Consider the following 15,024-nt stretch of genomic DNA (forward strand, 5'->3'; position numbering starts at 1 on the left):
ACACCCACAGAGACACATCCATACATGTAAAAACAAAATGAGTCTTTCAAGAAAAATAGAATATTGCCTACGTGACTACAACAGAGACTCTTCAGAACGAACATCAAAACGTCAACTCCTTAAATTGGGTGGTGGAAGCACATGCCTTTAATCCCGGCACTCGGAGGTAGAGGCAGGCAGATCCTGAGTTCGAGGTCATTATGTTCTACAGAGTTCTAGGACAGCCAGCGCTACACAGAGAAATCTGTCTCAGAAAAAAACATTAACTCCTTGAATAATACCCAGGGTTGAATGATTCCGCCAGCAGTGTGGACATCCAGGAACCCAGCCTGTCTACTTTTGAACTCAGTTCTATAAGATAGGATTTAGCTGTGTAAGCCAAGTCAGTTTTAAACGTTGAGGCTCAAATGATCCTCCTGCCTCAGCTTCCAGAGAAGTTGGGACTAAAGAACTGTGTCTTTGTGCCAAGGATTCATATGTTGGTTTATATCTGTTTTCTTGCTTTTGGGTGGGAAGGAAGTAGACAGGGTCCCACAATGTAGCTCAGGTTGGCAGGGACTCAGTACATAGCCTAGATTACCCTCAAACGCCTGACAATCCTTCTGCCCCAACCTCTCCAAACTCCTGAATGTTCGGGTTATGAACGGATAACAGTACCGTCAGCCCTCTTTCAATACACATACGAGGCATTATTTAGGCTTGTCTGTTAACACCTCAGGAACCCTGCTCCTCCTCGAGGGTAACTATATGAGCATTGACCACTAGGGGGCGCCTCTGGCATTGACTGCACCGGCACGCGGTGTCAATCAGGGGGCGCTGGAGCGCTTGTCACGCGAGCTCGGTGACTGGATGATTTCTTTGGACATTCCAGAAGAGAACGCATTGATCCTGGTCAGTGCCAAAAATCCTAGAGCCAGGCTGGGGAGTAATGTGGGGGGATTTAGGGACGAAACAAAACAAAACTAGATTCTTGGCTTAGCCTCCAGGCACAGTGGGGATGCGAGGATGTGTGTGGTACTACTAAAAACCAATCATAAAACCTTCCAGCCCTGTTGGCTTCCCCATTCCAGCCACACCTGTAAAGCAAGGTGGTTGACAGGGGTTGGGGGGCGGGAAAGGGATATCAGGAGCATGCGTAAATTGTCTTCATCTGCAATGGAATTTTTCTTTTTTTTAAGCAATATATTTTCCCTTCCCCCAACTCCTCCCAGATCCTTCTCACCTCTGCCCACCCAACTTCATGTTCTCTCAAAAACAAACAAGTAAACAAACAAAACCAAATAAAAACCACTAAGACAGAAACTACCAGAATGAAACAAAAAGCTCATAAAAGGAATCTGGAGTCTGTTATGTGTTGGCCAACTACTCCTGGGCACGCACGAATGTACAAAGTCACTTTTTTCCTTCCACTTTGACTATCTAGAGCTTTCCATAGATTCCCAAAGGGATCCAAAATAAAAAAAAAATCATCTCTTTCCCTCTTCCCTCACCCCTCTTCCCCCCTCTTTCCCCCTTCTTCTTCTTATAATCAAAATGTCAGCCAGCGCTGTCTAACATAGAATTTGGTGGCATACCATATGAAGGCATCTAAGAGCTATTTGCCGTTCTAGCCGCTGGGCTTTATTTTCATTAATTAATTAATTTAGTTATCTTACATCGGGACGGCAGCTCCCTCCCTCCTCTCCTAGGCTTTTGCAACGCTGCTGCCACACACTGGAGAGCACCATCTTCCACTTTATCTTGTGCATTTCCACGTCATTGACATCTCAGCCCTTCAAGAACCCAGCCTATTGGCCACCCCTCAGGGTTGGTTAGTCTGTTTGGGTTCTCAACCCAGATCCAGACTCTATGGAACGTAGTTATGGGTTACATGCAAGAGGTTAGTTTTGGGTTAGCTTCCCTGAGGGGAGCTGGGGGTGGAGGGATAGGAAGGGTGTAAAAACTTCTCGACCGACTTTGGACAGGTTACTTATTCGAGTTTTTTAAACCCTCTATTGGCAGGAATGAGGGGCCTTCTGCAACTAAGCAAGTACTCAACCACTGAGCCACTCCCTCAGCCCCTCACTGGGCGATTCTAGGCAGGGGCTCTACCGCTGAGCCATGCCCCAGCCTCTCACTGGGGGATTCTAGGCAGGGGCTCTACCACTGAGCCACACCCCCAGACCCTCACTGGGGGATTCTAGGCAGGGGCTCTACCATTGAGCCATGCCCCAGCCCCTCACTGGGGGATTCTAGACAAGGGCTCTACCACTGAGCCACGCCCCCATCCCCTCACTGGGGGATTCTAGGCAGGGGCTCTACCACTGAGCCACACCCCCATCCCCTCACTGGGGGATTCTAGGCAAGTGCTCTACCACTGGCCACGCCCCTAACCCCTCCCTAGAGGATTCCAGGCATGTGCTTCACTGCTAATTTATATCCCCAGCCTTTCATTGCTGTCTTCTCAGCAGACACTCATTGGGCCCTTCCCTCATTCTTTTTAAATTTCAGTTTTCCAGCTTCATTGAATTATAATTCATACAGCCCTCCATTTGAAGTGTATAATTCAATAGCATTTAGTAAAGTTGTGTGATGCTGGCCCCACTGTAGACAACATGGAGTCTTGAGGGCCTGTGAGTACTCACAGCCCTCTTCACATACGGTAGTTGGTGTTTGCGGGTCTGTTATTCCGAAGGGAACAGAACACAGCCTCCCCCCGACCCCCACCCCCACCTGCAGAGCCAGGCGAGCTCTGGAAGCTCCCAGTGCACAGGTATAGTGGGAGGCCAAGCCAGGTGCGCAGGCTCCGGAGTTGCGCATGCGCATAGTGATGTGGCAGGTGCGCAGGTGCAAATCCTGAACAGCAGATGGAGGCGAAGGAACCATAGGCACTGGTAGTTTGGTAATCAACAAAACCTACACTGGGCATGGTGGTGCACCCTGTAATCGTAGAACTTGGGAGGCTGAGGACAGGAGAATCAGAAGTTCATGTCCAGGTTAGGCTACATAACAACCTCTTAAAAGAAACAAAACTAAACAACAGAAAACCTCGACAATTCTGAAGCATGATTGGTTTAAAGGTTAGAAAGAACAACAGAAAGGACAAGAGGAAAGCAAAGGAGCAGAGATACAAGGCAGGAAGATAGGAGGAGAATCACCAGAGAAAAAGACGAAACAGGGACGAGAGAGGAAACAAAGACCAGAGGCCAAGAGGGATAAAGCTAGACTCGATGAGAGTGATGGAAAGTCAGAGTCAGTCTTGGAGTCAGGAGTGGCGCGTTCCGAGGAGTGACTCAGCACACAGTGGAGCCAGCTTTTGAGAAAGAGAAAAAGGCTGAGGCCGAAAGTACAAAATAGGTGGTTTAATTGAAAATTGTATAAAAGGGCAAGAAATGTGTCAGGGAACCCAGGACAGGCCCAGGGCACTGGTGGGAGGGGCTAGGCATGATGAACTGGTGCCATAGAAGGCACCCCTCTGTGTCCGTCCATCCTACATCGAGACTGTCTGACATCCTCACACACATGCAGACTAGAGGAAGGCTAGGTGCACTCTGGAAGCTCCTAGTGCTCAGTTATAATGGGAGGCTAGGCGCACGCAGCTGCTCAGGCCCGAGGTCGAGCAGGCGCACAGTGATGTGGTTGGTGCGTGGGTGCAAATCCCGGACGGCAAATACAGCGGAAGGAACCATCAGTGTTGACACAGCGCGCATTGACGCAGAGTGGGGAGGTTGCCTCAGCCTCGTCACACTCGTTGATGTCTGGGGGGAGTGGATAGAAAGACTGTTAGTCATGTCCAGGAATGAGGCCATCTCCTCTCAGTCTTTTGAGGTAGGGGATCATGGATGCAGAGTCTCTCCTGTGGTATGCAGCTTATCACTTGCTACCTCCTGGCTGTGTGAGCCTAAGCGGGTGGTATAGTGTCTCCCTCTTTCTTGCAAGCCAAGATGCACGGGCTCAGTGGTAGACCACTCGCCTAGCATGCATCAAGCCCTAAACACAAATAACATCTGCAGGATTCCTTTCATATTCCCAAACCCACCTCCGCCACTCATAGGAACCCGACTTCTCAGGCACTCTGACCCCATTTTGTTCTGTCAAGCACCACCCCTGAGCAAGAGTTAATTTACTCCCTCGCCGATGGTCTGGCCCCTGTCTGTAATGAGGTCCTTTCTTGGAGGTTCCTGATCACCATCTGACCAAATTCGCTTTTGTTTTACCCTTCTCTTTCCTTCCCTTCCTCACCGACGCAGGACATGCGGGTGATGTCCAGGCGGTAGCCGTCGAAACAATCACAGGTGAAGCCTTCTGGAACACGTACACAGCGGCCGTGGGCGCAGCCATCCAGGATACCACACTCCTCGGCCTCTAGGCCCTCATAGGGCTCAGACAAGGCTCCTGCAGAGAACACGGGTAGGTACCTGGCGACTGGAAACCTCTGCCTTAGGTCGCTTTGTCTCATTCTGCCTTTGCCAGGCTGGGTGAGTCTCATCCTATTCTGCCTTTCCCACCCCCAGACTGCAGGGGGCGCTGTGGTAAAAATAGTTTACCTTGTTCAGTTCCCCTACGTTTGCTATACATCCTGGGCTGGCATCGAACTTGGAGTAAGACCCTGCCTTTGCCTCTCAAGTGCTGGCATGAGTCACCAACACCCCTGCTTTCCAGATGCTCTTGTATTACCTTCTACCTTTTCTCTCAGCATCTCTCTTCTTGTGTTTTTGTTTTGTTTTGTTTTTGCTTTTGTTTTGGTCTGTCCGCTTTGGTCTCCGGCCGAACTGCTCACCTGTATAGCTTCCACGCTCAGAGGATTCCTCAGGCTCTGGGAAGGAGCCACGGGTGTCTCTGGACCGATATGGCCAACCAGTGCCTCGGCTTGGTGGGTCAGGAGCCTCAGTCTCGCCATAGGGGTCACCATCATCCTCAAAGTCCGGCATTTCGAAGGGCGGGGCACCATAAGGGGCCTCCCGGCGAGCAAAAGGTCCAGGTGGGGGTGGGTAGGGGTCATAGGGTAGCACAGGTGGTGGATACAGATCTGGCCCATAGGGGAGACTCTGATAAGGTGGGCCTATATCTGGGCCATATTCATAAGGAAGTCCAAAGCCACCCGGGCGTGGCGGGCCATAAGCAGGTGGGCGCAGCACATTGCAAAGAGCCTCAAAATCATCTGCAAACAGGAGCCAAGGCATACCACGATCAGGACCCACGATTCATAGACCAGTCCCCAGGCAACAGAAGAGACTGATGTGCTAAGAGGCTTGCCGGGGGGGGTGGTGAAGAGGGGGCAGAGCTAGAAAGCAAGGATCTGGGCATTTACAAGCACAACTGACAGTCAAGGCTGATTCTGGGATTGCGATAGGATTGAGCATCTTCAGACTCCAGCTAAGAATCAGCCTAAGGTAATGGAATTTGGGAGAACCATGGGAGATAGGGCTAGGAAGCTGAAGAAATGAGACAACGATGTTTTGTGGCTAGAGAATCAATGGGCTGGTTAAACACTGGGACTTAAGGGGTCAAAGGTGCCTGGGAGGAGTTTGACTCTCTGGGATCTGGGGGAATCAAGACTGGGGTTTTGGGCTCTTGTTCATACAGAGCTAAAAGGAGCGACCAGAGATCCTTGAGGCTGTGCTGGTCTTTGTACTGGTGTTTAGGGTGCCCAAATCAATGAGTGTTAGCAGCTGTTAGTGCTTTACCAGAGTCTACAGGACAGACTAGTGCATGTGGGCAACTGTTGTTGGGATCTAGGGGCCCAGAGTTTGGAGTGGGGGGAATCTCACAGGTTGTGTCTTGTGGGTCTAGAATCGAGGAATTGAATTAAGATTCAAGACCTCAGAGCTGATGGGGCTGCACCTATGGGAGCTGGTGATTCAGGCCTTGAGATTTAGTTGCTGGCACTTAGAAGTCCGTAGAATTGTGGCCAAGGTTTTGGGATGGGTTGCAATACATGTAAGGACAGCAAGAGGTCCTTTGGGGACAGTATAGGGCTGTACAGTACCTGAGTCCTGGGCAGGACAGAGAGCACAGTCCATACCCCAGGCTTCACCATAGAGACAGCAGCACTCTGTGTAGGTGGCCTGCCGGTCTAGTCGTGGGCGACTGCAGACGAGATCAGGCCCGACTTCCTGCCAGCACACTCCCAGATTGTCATCTATAGGCAATGACAGGATGCATCAGGGCACATGGGCCTCACACACAGGTCCAACTCTGGTCGGTCTCCAGAGGGTTCTGTAAAATGGGGCAGTTATTTCTCTTCCCTGGGTATTAGTTTAGGGGTTTTGTTGGGGGGTGGGTGGGAAGGGTATCAGGCTTGTCCTCCTTCATCCATCTCTTGGAAGAAAGAAAACAAACCAAACCAAAGAGTGGGAGTGGTAGAGCAGGCTGGAAATCCCAGTAATTGAGAAGCTGAGGCAAGAGTTCCAGTGAGTTTAGGCTAGCCTGGGCTACATAGTGAGAATCTGCATGTAAAAAAGGAGAAGAACCTAGGGCATGAGAATGTATGTGGGTGGGTATACAGGGCAAGAAAATGAAATATGGACACTAAAACTTTCTCATTTAGCCTCCAGGCCAGGTTACCTCAAAAGGGCAGTAACCCCTGTAATCTTATACCTGTAATCCCAGCAATTAGAAAGCTGAGACAGAATTTCTGTGATTTTCAGGCCAGACTGTACTACGAAATGGGGGGGGGGGACGAAGAATAAAACAATTTGGGTCAGACATTGTGGCTCAGAGATTTAATCCCAGAGCCCTGGAGGCAGAAGTATGAGTTTGCGGTCTCAAAAAACAAACAAAAAACCAACCAAACAAACAAACAGAAAAACCCAAACAAACAAAAAGACCCCAAACAAGCAAAAAGTCAGATTCTGAGCCCGGTCCAGGATCTAGGAACCTTGGAGACTGCAAGACCTAAGGCACGTGAAGGAAGAAGCTAAATTTAGGGATCTATTGGCTGGGAAGGGGGGTGGGGCTGGGCGGGACCATGGGAGGAGTTACCAAGGCTCTGGCTCTCATTGGAGACGCAGCGTCGCCTGGAGCCGTCCAGCACCAGTGGGGGCTCGCAGGTACAGTGGTAAGAGCCCACCGTGTTCACGCAGCGGCCACCTTCACAAGCGGGCTCCTCGTCGGCACATTCGTCATTATCTAGGAAAGCATGGAGGTGGGGGAGGCGTTTACCAGGATGAACTGCCTTTCACATTTCTCCAGCTCACAGAGTGATGGATAAAGTCTAGACTTCAGAAGGACTTCCTGCTGGGTTGGCCGCATTCCTATTTGGGGGGCTGGCCTGGCCAGAGTTGGGAGTGGGAAAGGCAGGGCTCATACCAACGCATTCCAGCCTGTGCGCATGATAGTAGAAGCCGTTGTTGCAATAGCAAGAGTAGCCTGGGGCAGTGTTCACACACACTCCGCTCTTGCACACCTGGTCCTGGAAGAGTTGGCATTCATCCACATCTGCAGGACAAGGTGGAGAGAGGTGAGGGCAGGGCTGGGTTTGATCTGAAGAACATGAGGGCAGTGTGGGATAGCCGGTCACGACAGGAGAAGGTACTGCAATGGTACCCGGAAGTTGAGGCAAGGAAAACTGGAACCAAAGAGCAGGTTGAGGAGGAGACCTTATAAGTGAAAGACAGAAAAGGGAACTGGGTATGTTGGATCATGCATGAAATCCCAGCAGTCAAGAGGTGGAAATAGCAACAACAGGAGTTCAAGGTTAGCCTTGCTGCCTAGCAACTTCTTGGCAAGCCTGGGCTACTTGACTCTGTAGCCAAAAACACAAATTAATAATGAGAGAAAAGAAAGGAATAATAGGCAGTAGTGGCACACACCATGGATCTCCGCACTAGGGAGCCCTGGGCAGGTGGATCTCTGAGTTTAAGGCCAGCCTGGTCTACCGAGTGAGTTCCAAGACAGCCAGGGCTACACAAAGAAACCTTGTCTTAAAAAAACAAAACACGGGGTTGGGGATTTAGCTCAGTGGTAGAGCGCTTGCCTAGCAAGCGCAAGGTCCTGGGTTCGGTCCCCAGCTCCAAAAAAAAAAAAAAAAAAAAAAAAAAAAAAAAAAAAAAAAAAAAAAAAAAGAAGGGAGAGAAGGAAAGATAGCAAGACATCGAGTGGGTTCACAAGTTTGAGGCTGGTCTGGACTACTAGTGAGATACACTCCCAAAAATAAACAGATGAGAAAGCAAGCAAACAGCAGGAAGAAATAGAAGCAGGGTGAGACAGAGCTGGGCCTAGGGGCTGAGGATGGGTGGGAGTTGAAGCCTTACCTCTCCGGGCACTCAGGTCTCCACTGGGCACTAGGTAGCCCCGGCCGTGAGGACACAATGACTGGTATTCAGCTGTACATAGAAGGAAAGATGAACCCAGAAACCCAAGCCTCAGTCCCGGCCTGAGCCCACTGGTTATACCCCCTACCAGGCACTAAAGCCCAGGCCCTTAGCACCCACTTCTAAGCTTCACGCCCACTGGTGCCCACCTGGTGGCTGATGGTTCACTCTTGTCCTGGCAGCATCAGTAATCCATTCCTAGGTCTAAACATATCCCCTTTCCAGCCTCCATACCCTCCATCTGCACTAAGAGCTTGAGCCCTTGTCTCCCCACAGGCCACGCCCACCTGTCTCCGTGCCCGGGCACTGCTGGATGCGGCACCCGCTGCCCCAGCCTTCTCCCACAGTACAGCAGCACTCCTGCCACGTCACGTTACGAGCCAAGATATTGTCACACGCATCTGGAGCTGCCGTGTCAAAGTAGCACTCACGACGCCCACTGCTCACGGGACCCTGCCTGGGAGGACTGGGTCTTCGAGGTGGGGGAGGGGCGGGAGGCCTGGCTGGAAGACTGGGGCTGGCAGGTGCTTGGGGCTGCGAGCCTGGGAACGTGCCTGAAGAAACAAAAGACTTTAGCAGGGTATTCATCCACTCTCCCATTCTTTCAAGTCAGTGATGGGGAAAACAGGCTCAGAGGGTACCAGCCATCAGTAGCTGAACATGACCACACACTTTTGGAGACAGGGGACAGAGAAAGTCTCGTGTAGCTCAGGATGACTTCGAACTCCTGATTCTCCTGCCTCCACTAAGCAAGCTACTATTTAAGTGTGCACCATTACAAACCAAACCTAGAGCCACATGAATGCTAGGCAAGGATTTTATAACCTAAACAACCACATATCACCACATATCATTTTTATGTATATTATGTAGATAGGGTTTGTTTTTGTTTTATTGGTTCTTTTCTTTCTTTCTTTTTTTTTTTTTCTTTTTTTTTTTTTTTTTTGAGAGAGGGTTTCCTTGTGTAGTGTGTAGCCCTGGTTATACTGCAACTCACTCTGTAGGCCAGGCTAGCCTTGAACTCGGATCAGCCTGCCTCTGCCTCCCGAGTGCTAGGATTAAAGGCGTGCATTACCACCAGGCTTCAAACTTCAATACTGACGTTTTTAAAATTAGTATTATCGTACGGCCAGAAACTCAGAGATCCTCCTGCCTCACCCTCTAAGTGCTGGGGTTACAGGTGTGAGTCACCATGCCCGGCTTCGTTTTGGCCACTCAACCTCTCCTATCACTTTGGTGACCTTTGCTTCACAGTCTCCCCCTTTCCAGGTGTCCCCTCAGCTATGGGACAAGTAGGAACCCAGGTGATTTCCTGTGCTTTCCGTGTGACCCTCTGGGTCTTCACGCCCAGCATGTTCCAGACTAGATCAAACCATTCCCGGCCAGGCAGCCTCGCAGCTTGCCCACGTGGCTCTTAGACGTTTTTCCCACTCACTGTTCTGTAGTGAGACTCTCTTGTGCACTGTGTGGAAGCACCACCTGTCAATAAAAAGCTAATGGCCTATCAGCAAAAGGCAGGTAGTAGAAGGTGGGCGTTCCTTACAGAGAGATTGGAACGCTGGGAGACAGAGGCGGGAAGATTCGCAGAGGAAACCGAGGAGAGGTAACTAGCTTTATGACAGATGTAGACTAGTTTAAACAGGATAATTGCGTTACAAGCTAGCAGGAGTGAGCCAAAGCTTATGGCATTTATTCATAAGTAATTAAGTCTCAGAGTCATTATTTTAGGAATAGAGGCACAGGCGTAAAAGCCCGAGGTTACGCTGTCCCCTCCCCACTCAAGGCCCCTGGTTGGGTCCAGCTTTGTCCTCTCCTGCTTCGACTCGTCCACTCAGCACTTTCACACAGCATCCCTAGGGAGATGTCAAACTCTTTCTTGATGGAAAACTGGTCCATGGTGCTACAAGCCCTGAGGAAAAGTCCAACTTCTAAAGCAACTACCCAGAGCATTAGTGAAGCACACCTTCTAGGTATGTCTGTGAGGGCTTTTCCAGGAAAGGTTTCTAGAAGACCCATGGCAGCCTCCCATGGGATAGAACTCTGGACTGAATAAAAAGGGGAGAAGGAAAAAACTGAACCCTGAGTTCCGCCATCCTTGCTTTCTGGTCCAGGGTCATTGAGCTATAAGCCTCACACTCCTGCTACCATGTATTCCCCATAGGTGGACTACTCCATCAAATCATGAGCCAGAGTAAACCCTTGCTCCCTCACGTAGCTTGCTGGTCACAACTACACCATGCCCTCCTCACACACTTAGTTACTTGTTTCTGTTCACCCTACTTAGTTCAGACATGGACCCCTTCGGAAGCCCCCAAAGCCTCTTCTCATGCCGGCCTGGGCATCTCCTTTGCCCCTACAGCTCCCTTTGGTCTCGAGTCCTCCCAGCTAGTCCAGATTTCTCTGGATAACTAGGGATGTCTCTGTCTATTCATTAGATTTTTTTCCTTTAAGCTACCGTGGATTGATTACAGGGCCTTGTGTATACCAGAAGATCTTTATTGCTGAGCCACGCCCCCAGCCCCTCACTGGGGGATTCTAGGCAGGGGCTCTGATACTGAGCCACGCCCCCAGCCCCTCACTGGGGGATTCTAGGCAGAGGCTCTACCACTGAGCCACGCCCCCAGCTCCTTACTGGGGGATTCTAGGCAAAGGCTCTGATACTGAGCCACGCCCCCAGCCCCTCACTGGGGGATTCTAGGCAGGGGCTCTACCACTGAGCCACGCCCCCAGCCCCTCACTGGGGGATTCTAGGCAGGGGCTCTACCACTGAGCCACGCCCCCAGCCCCTCACTGGGGCATTCTAGGTAATTCTTCCACAGCTGAGTCTTTTACTAGTGGTGTCTAGACAATCACTCCACCACCTAACTATACACACCTGGCTATCTTTTTCTCTTGACTTGAGACAAGGAAGGCCTTAATAAATGGCCCAGATGGTCACTGAACTCCCTTTGTGGCCTTTAACTTTCAGCCTCACCTCGGCTTCTGAGCAGCCACAGGCTTTATGGTACCTGGCTTAGCTCTCCGTTGGATTTGGGGACCGTCAGGTCAGGGCTAAGCCTCTCTGCTTACTGTGTTCCCAGTGTGCAGCAAGGGCTGCACATGTTCCCTGGCCTCTGTGTGCCAGGTGAAGGAATCTAGCAGGCCTTAGTGCTCTTGAATAAATCTCATGACATGCCACAGGCTGGAGCCTGCAGTCAGTGTAGAGCACTTGCCTGTTGTCCGTGTCATCCATCATGTGTGTTCTGAGGGTGTTTGTTTAAAGCAATAGCATTTAGGGTTGGGGCTGTGGTTTGGTTGGTAGGGTGTTGCCCGGCATGCACGAAGCCCAGGGATTGATTCTTAGCACACATAAGCCAGGAACCGTAGCGCATGCCTACGATCCTAGCACTTAGATAGTAAAGGCAGGAGGATCAGATGCTCAAAGTCATCTCAGCTACATGGAGTTTGTGGCCAGCCTGGGCTGCCTATTTGGAAAAAAAGAAAAAACAAAACAAAAACAAAAACAAAAAACAGCTGGCGAAATAACCAGCAGTGGTTCTCAACCTGTAGGCTGTGACTTCTTTTTTTGGTGGGGGTGGGTCTCATGTCAGATACACTGTATATCAGATATTTATGTCATGATTCATAACTAGCAAAATCACCACACACAAAAATAAAATAGACCTAATAGAACCAACCCTTTAAAAAGCTGAAATAGGAGTTGGGGATTTAGCTCAGTGGTAGAGCACTTGACAAGGCCCTGGGTTCGGTCCTCAGCTCCAAAAAAAAAAAAATTAAAAAAATAAATAAACAGCTGAAATAATTTAAAACCTCAAGGAACATACGAAAAAATTTAAAAAATAAATAGCATTAAACTGATGGACCATATCAACAGGTGCACACATGCACACATGTGCGCGTGCACACACACACATGCATACACACACATACATACACACATACATGCATACACACATACATACACACGCATGCATATACACACTCACACACGCATACACACACTCACACACATACATACACATGCACACACACCATACACACATACATATATACACACATGCAGACACACAGGCATATACACACATGCACACACACATACCATACATGCATACACACACACACACACACACACACGATTGAGCCACATAATTCTCCTACAGGCTCAGCAGGCCTTTGTTAAGTAGACATAGACATATGAATCTTACCTGCAGGAGTCCGAGGGGGAACACAACGTCCAGTCATGGGATCGAACTCCTCAGGGCTGGTGGGGCAGACACACAGGAAGGAGCCCTCAACATTTTCACACAGTGCGGAGCCACAGACACCCTGTAGTGTCTCACACTCATTCACATCTGTGAGCAGGAAACACAGTAAGAGGGTGTCCATGTTAAAAAACTTCTGTGGTTGGAAAAATCCAAGATTTCAAATGAAACAGATGGGGCTGGAGAGCTGGCTCAGCGGTTAAGTACACTGGCTGCTCCTGCAGAGGACCTGGGATTAATTCTCAGCACCCACTGGCTGACAACTGTAACTCAGTTCCTGGAGATCTGATGTTCTCTTCTGGTACCTACAGGTACTGCATGGGTGTGGTACAGATAAACACTAGACACATATAATAACATAATAAAATAAAAATAAACCTTTTATATAATGGATATCTATTTGTATATATCTCTATAGGTATATGTCTTTGCAAGTAGGATCTCACTGAGTAGCCCTGGCTCACCATGTAGACCAGGCTGGCCTTGAACTTGTGCCTATCCTCCTGCTTCTGCCTTCTGAGTGTCAGGATTATAGGTGTGCACCACCACTGCCAGCTTTCCGTGGTCATTGTTTCATTAAAAGGGGGCTGGAGAGATGGCTCAATGGTTAAGAACACTGACTGCTCTTCCAGAGGTCCCGAGTTCAAATCCCAGCAACCACATGGTGGCTTACAACCATCTGTAATGAGATCTGGTGCCCTCTTCTGGTGTGTCTGAGGACAGTGACAGTGTACTTATATATAATAAATAAATCTTAAAAACAAATTAAAATAATTCTTACAAAAAAAAAGGAAAAGAAAGAGAAACACAGTTTTAATCTTTAATCTAGGATGACTCAGAACATTCTGTATAGTCCAGGCTACCCTCAGACTTGTAGCAATTCCCCTGCTTCAGTGTACTAGGTAGGGGCTTGCATTAGAAACATGCACCATTTTACCTGGCTCGAAATGTAAAATTTTTTTTTCTTTTTTTCCGGGGCTGGGGACCAAACCCAGGGCCTTGCGCTCGCTAGACAAGCGCTCTACCACTGAGCCAAATCCCCAACCTGAAATGTAAAATTTTAAAAGATGTTTTTGCCTATGTTTGTATGTGTGCCATGTACATGGTTCCAACGGAGACCAGGAGAAAGTGCTGAACCCCTGGAACTAGATTATAGATGACTATGAGCCACCATGTGAATACTGAGAATTAAACTCAGTTCCTCTGAAGGACAGCAAGTATTCTTAACTGCTGAACCGACTCTCCATCCCCTAACATCTTTATTTCTCAACAGCCCAGACCCTGTTGTCTACCTCTCTTCTAGTTAGAAACCCTAACTTTCCCTTGGGAATTCCCTGAGCTTCCAAGTCTGCCCCATGCATCATGGGTACAGCCAAGTCTCCACTGGGGCAGAACGAATCAGGTTACTGCGATTCTGCGGGTCAGAGACAGGCAATGACCTCATCGCGCCAATCAAAGCCAGTCTTGAGACTTCCTGGGTCTCCTCCTTAGCTGTACAGCTGCCAGTCTGAGGCTGTGAGCCCAGAGTTGGGCCACCTGTCACGGCCTAAATACAAACCCAGCAGAGGAAGAAAGCTTTGCTGCAGTTCTTGGCTCTGCCATTTTAACTCCTCCTGATCCTCTTAGCTGCTTTGTTTTTGCATTTTACTCTGTGTGTGTGTGTGTGTGTGTGTGTGTGTGTGTGTGTGTGCGTGTGTGTGTGTGTGTCTGCCTCCATGTATGTATGTGCACCACATGAATGCCTGGTGCCCTCAGAGGTCAGAAGAGGGCACCATAGATTTTGGAACAGAAATTACAAACAGTTGTGAGTCACTTTGTGGGTGCTGGGAACTGAACCTGATTCTCTGCGTGAGCAGCAAGTACATTTAAAAATTTACATATTTTAGCTGGACAGCAGTGGTGTACACCTTTAATCCCAGCACTCAGTAGGCAGAGGTAGGCCGATCACTGAGTTAGAGGCCAGCCTGGTCTACAGAGTGAGTTCCAGGACAGCCAGGGCTACACAGAGAAGCCCTGTCTTGAAAACTAAAACAAATAAGTATTTTGCTGGGCATAGTGGCACAAGTGTTTAATCCCAGCACTCAGGATGCTGAAACAGGAAGATCTCTGTGAAGTTAGCCTGATCTATACAGCAAGTTTCTGGTCAGACAGGTACATGATAAGAACACACACATAAACACATTTAGGGGTAGGAGAAAGGACTCTGTGGTTAAGAGCACTTGTTCTTCTGAAGACCCAGGTTCATTCCCTGAACCCAGTTGGCAGCTCACAACAGTCCATAAATCTACTTCTGAGGGATCTGATAGCCCTTCCTCCAAGGCCATCAGGTACACATACACTACACAAACATTTGAGAAATATATGTATATTCAGGGTTTCTCTGTATAGACCTGGTTGTCTTGGAACTCACTCTGTAGACCAGACTGGCTTCAAACTCATAGATTCACCTGCCTCTGCCTGCCAAGTGC

At 49.2% G+C, this 15,024-nt stretch overlaps 1 protein-coding gene across 4 annotated transcripts in view; it reads right to left on the bottom strand.

Moving 5' to 3' along the window:
* Positions 1–3,321: 3,321 nt before the first annotated feature.
* Ltbp4 (latent transforming growth factor beta binding protein 4) overlaps positions 3,322–15,024 on the bottom strand; it is a 32,054-nt gene continuing 20,351 nt past the window's right edge. For 3 of the 4 annotated variants that reach the window (XM_039104072.2, XM_063283287.1, XM_006228570.5), the window contains 9 exons: positions 12,500–12,646; positions 8,582–8,848; positions 8,235–8,306; positions 7,291–7,419; positions 6,964–7,110; positions 5,969–6,121; positions 4,760–5,140; positions 4,222–4,374; positions 3,327–3,737 (listed from right to left, as the gene is read on the bottom strand). In XM_039104072.2, the coding sequence (XP_038960000.1) occupies positions 3,583–3,737; positions 4,222–4,374; positions 4,760–5,140; positions 5,969–6,121; positions 6,964–7,110; positions 7,291–7,419; positions 8,235–8,306; positions 8,582–8,848; positions 12,500–12,646 (1,604 nt within the window). In that variant the 3' untranslated portion in view covers positions 3,327–3,582. Of the gene's footprint in view, positions 3,738–4,221; positions 4,375–4,759; positions 5,141–5,968; positions 6,122–6,963; positions 7,111–7,290; positions 7,420–8,234; positions 8,307–8,581; positions 8,849–12,499; positions 12,647–15,024 lie in introns of all 4 variants that reach the window. The other variant, NM_001170336.1, reaches the window with a different exon arrangement.

The sequence above is a fragment of the Rattus norvegicus genome, chromosome 1 (assembly GCF_036323735.1).
Source record: "Rattus norvegicus strain BN/NHsdMcwi chromosome 1, GRCr8, whole genome shotgun sequence".
Taxonomy (NCBI): Eukaryota; Metazoa; Chordata; class Mammalia; order Rodentia; family Muridae; genus Rattus; species Rattus norvegicus.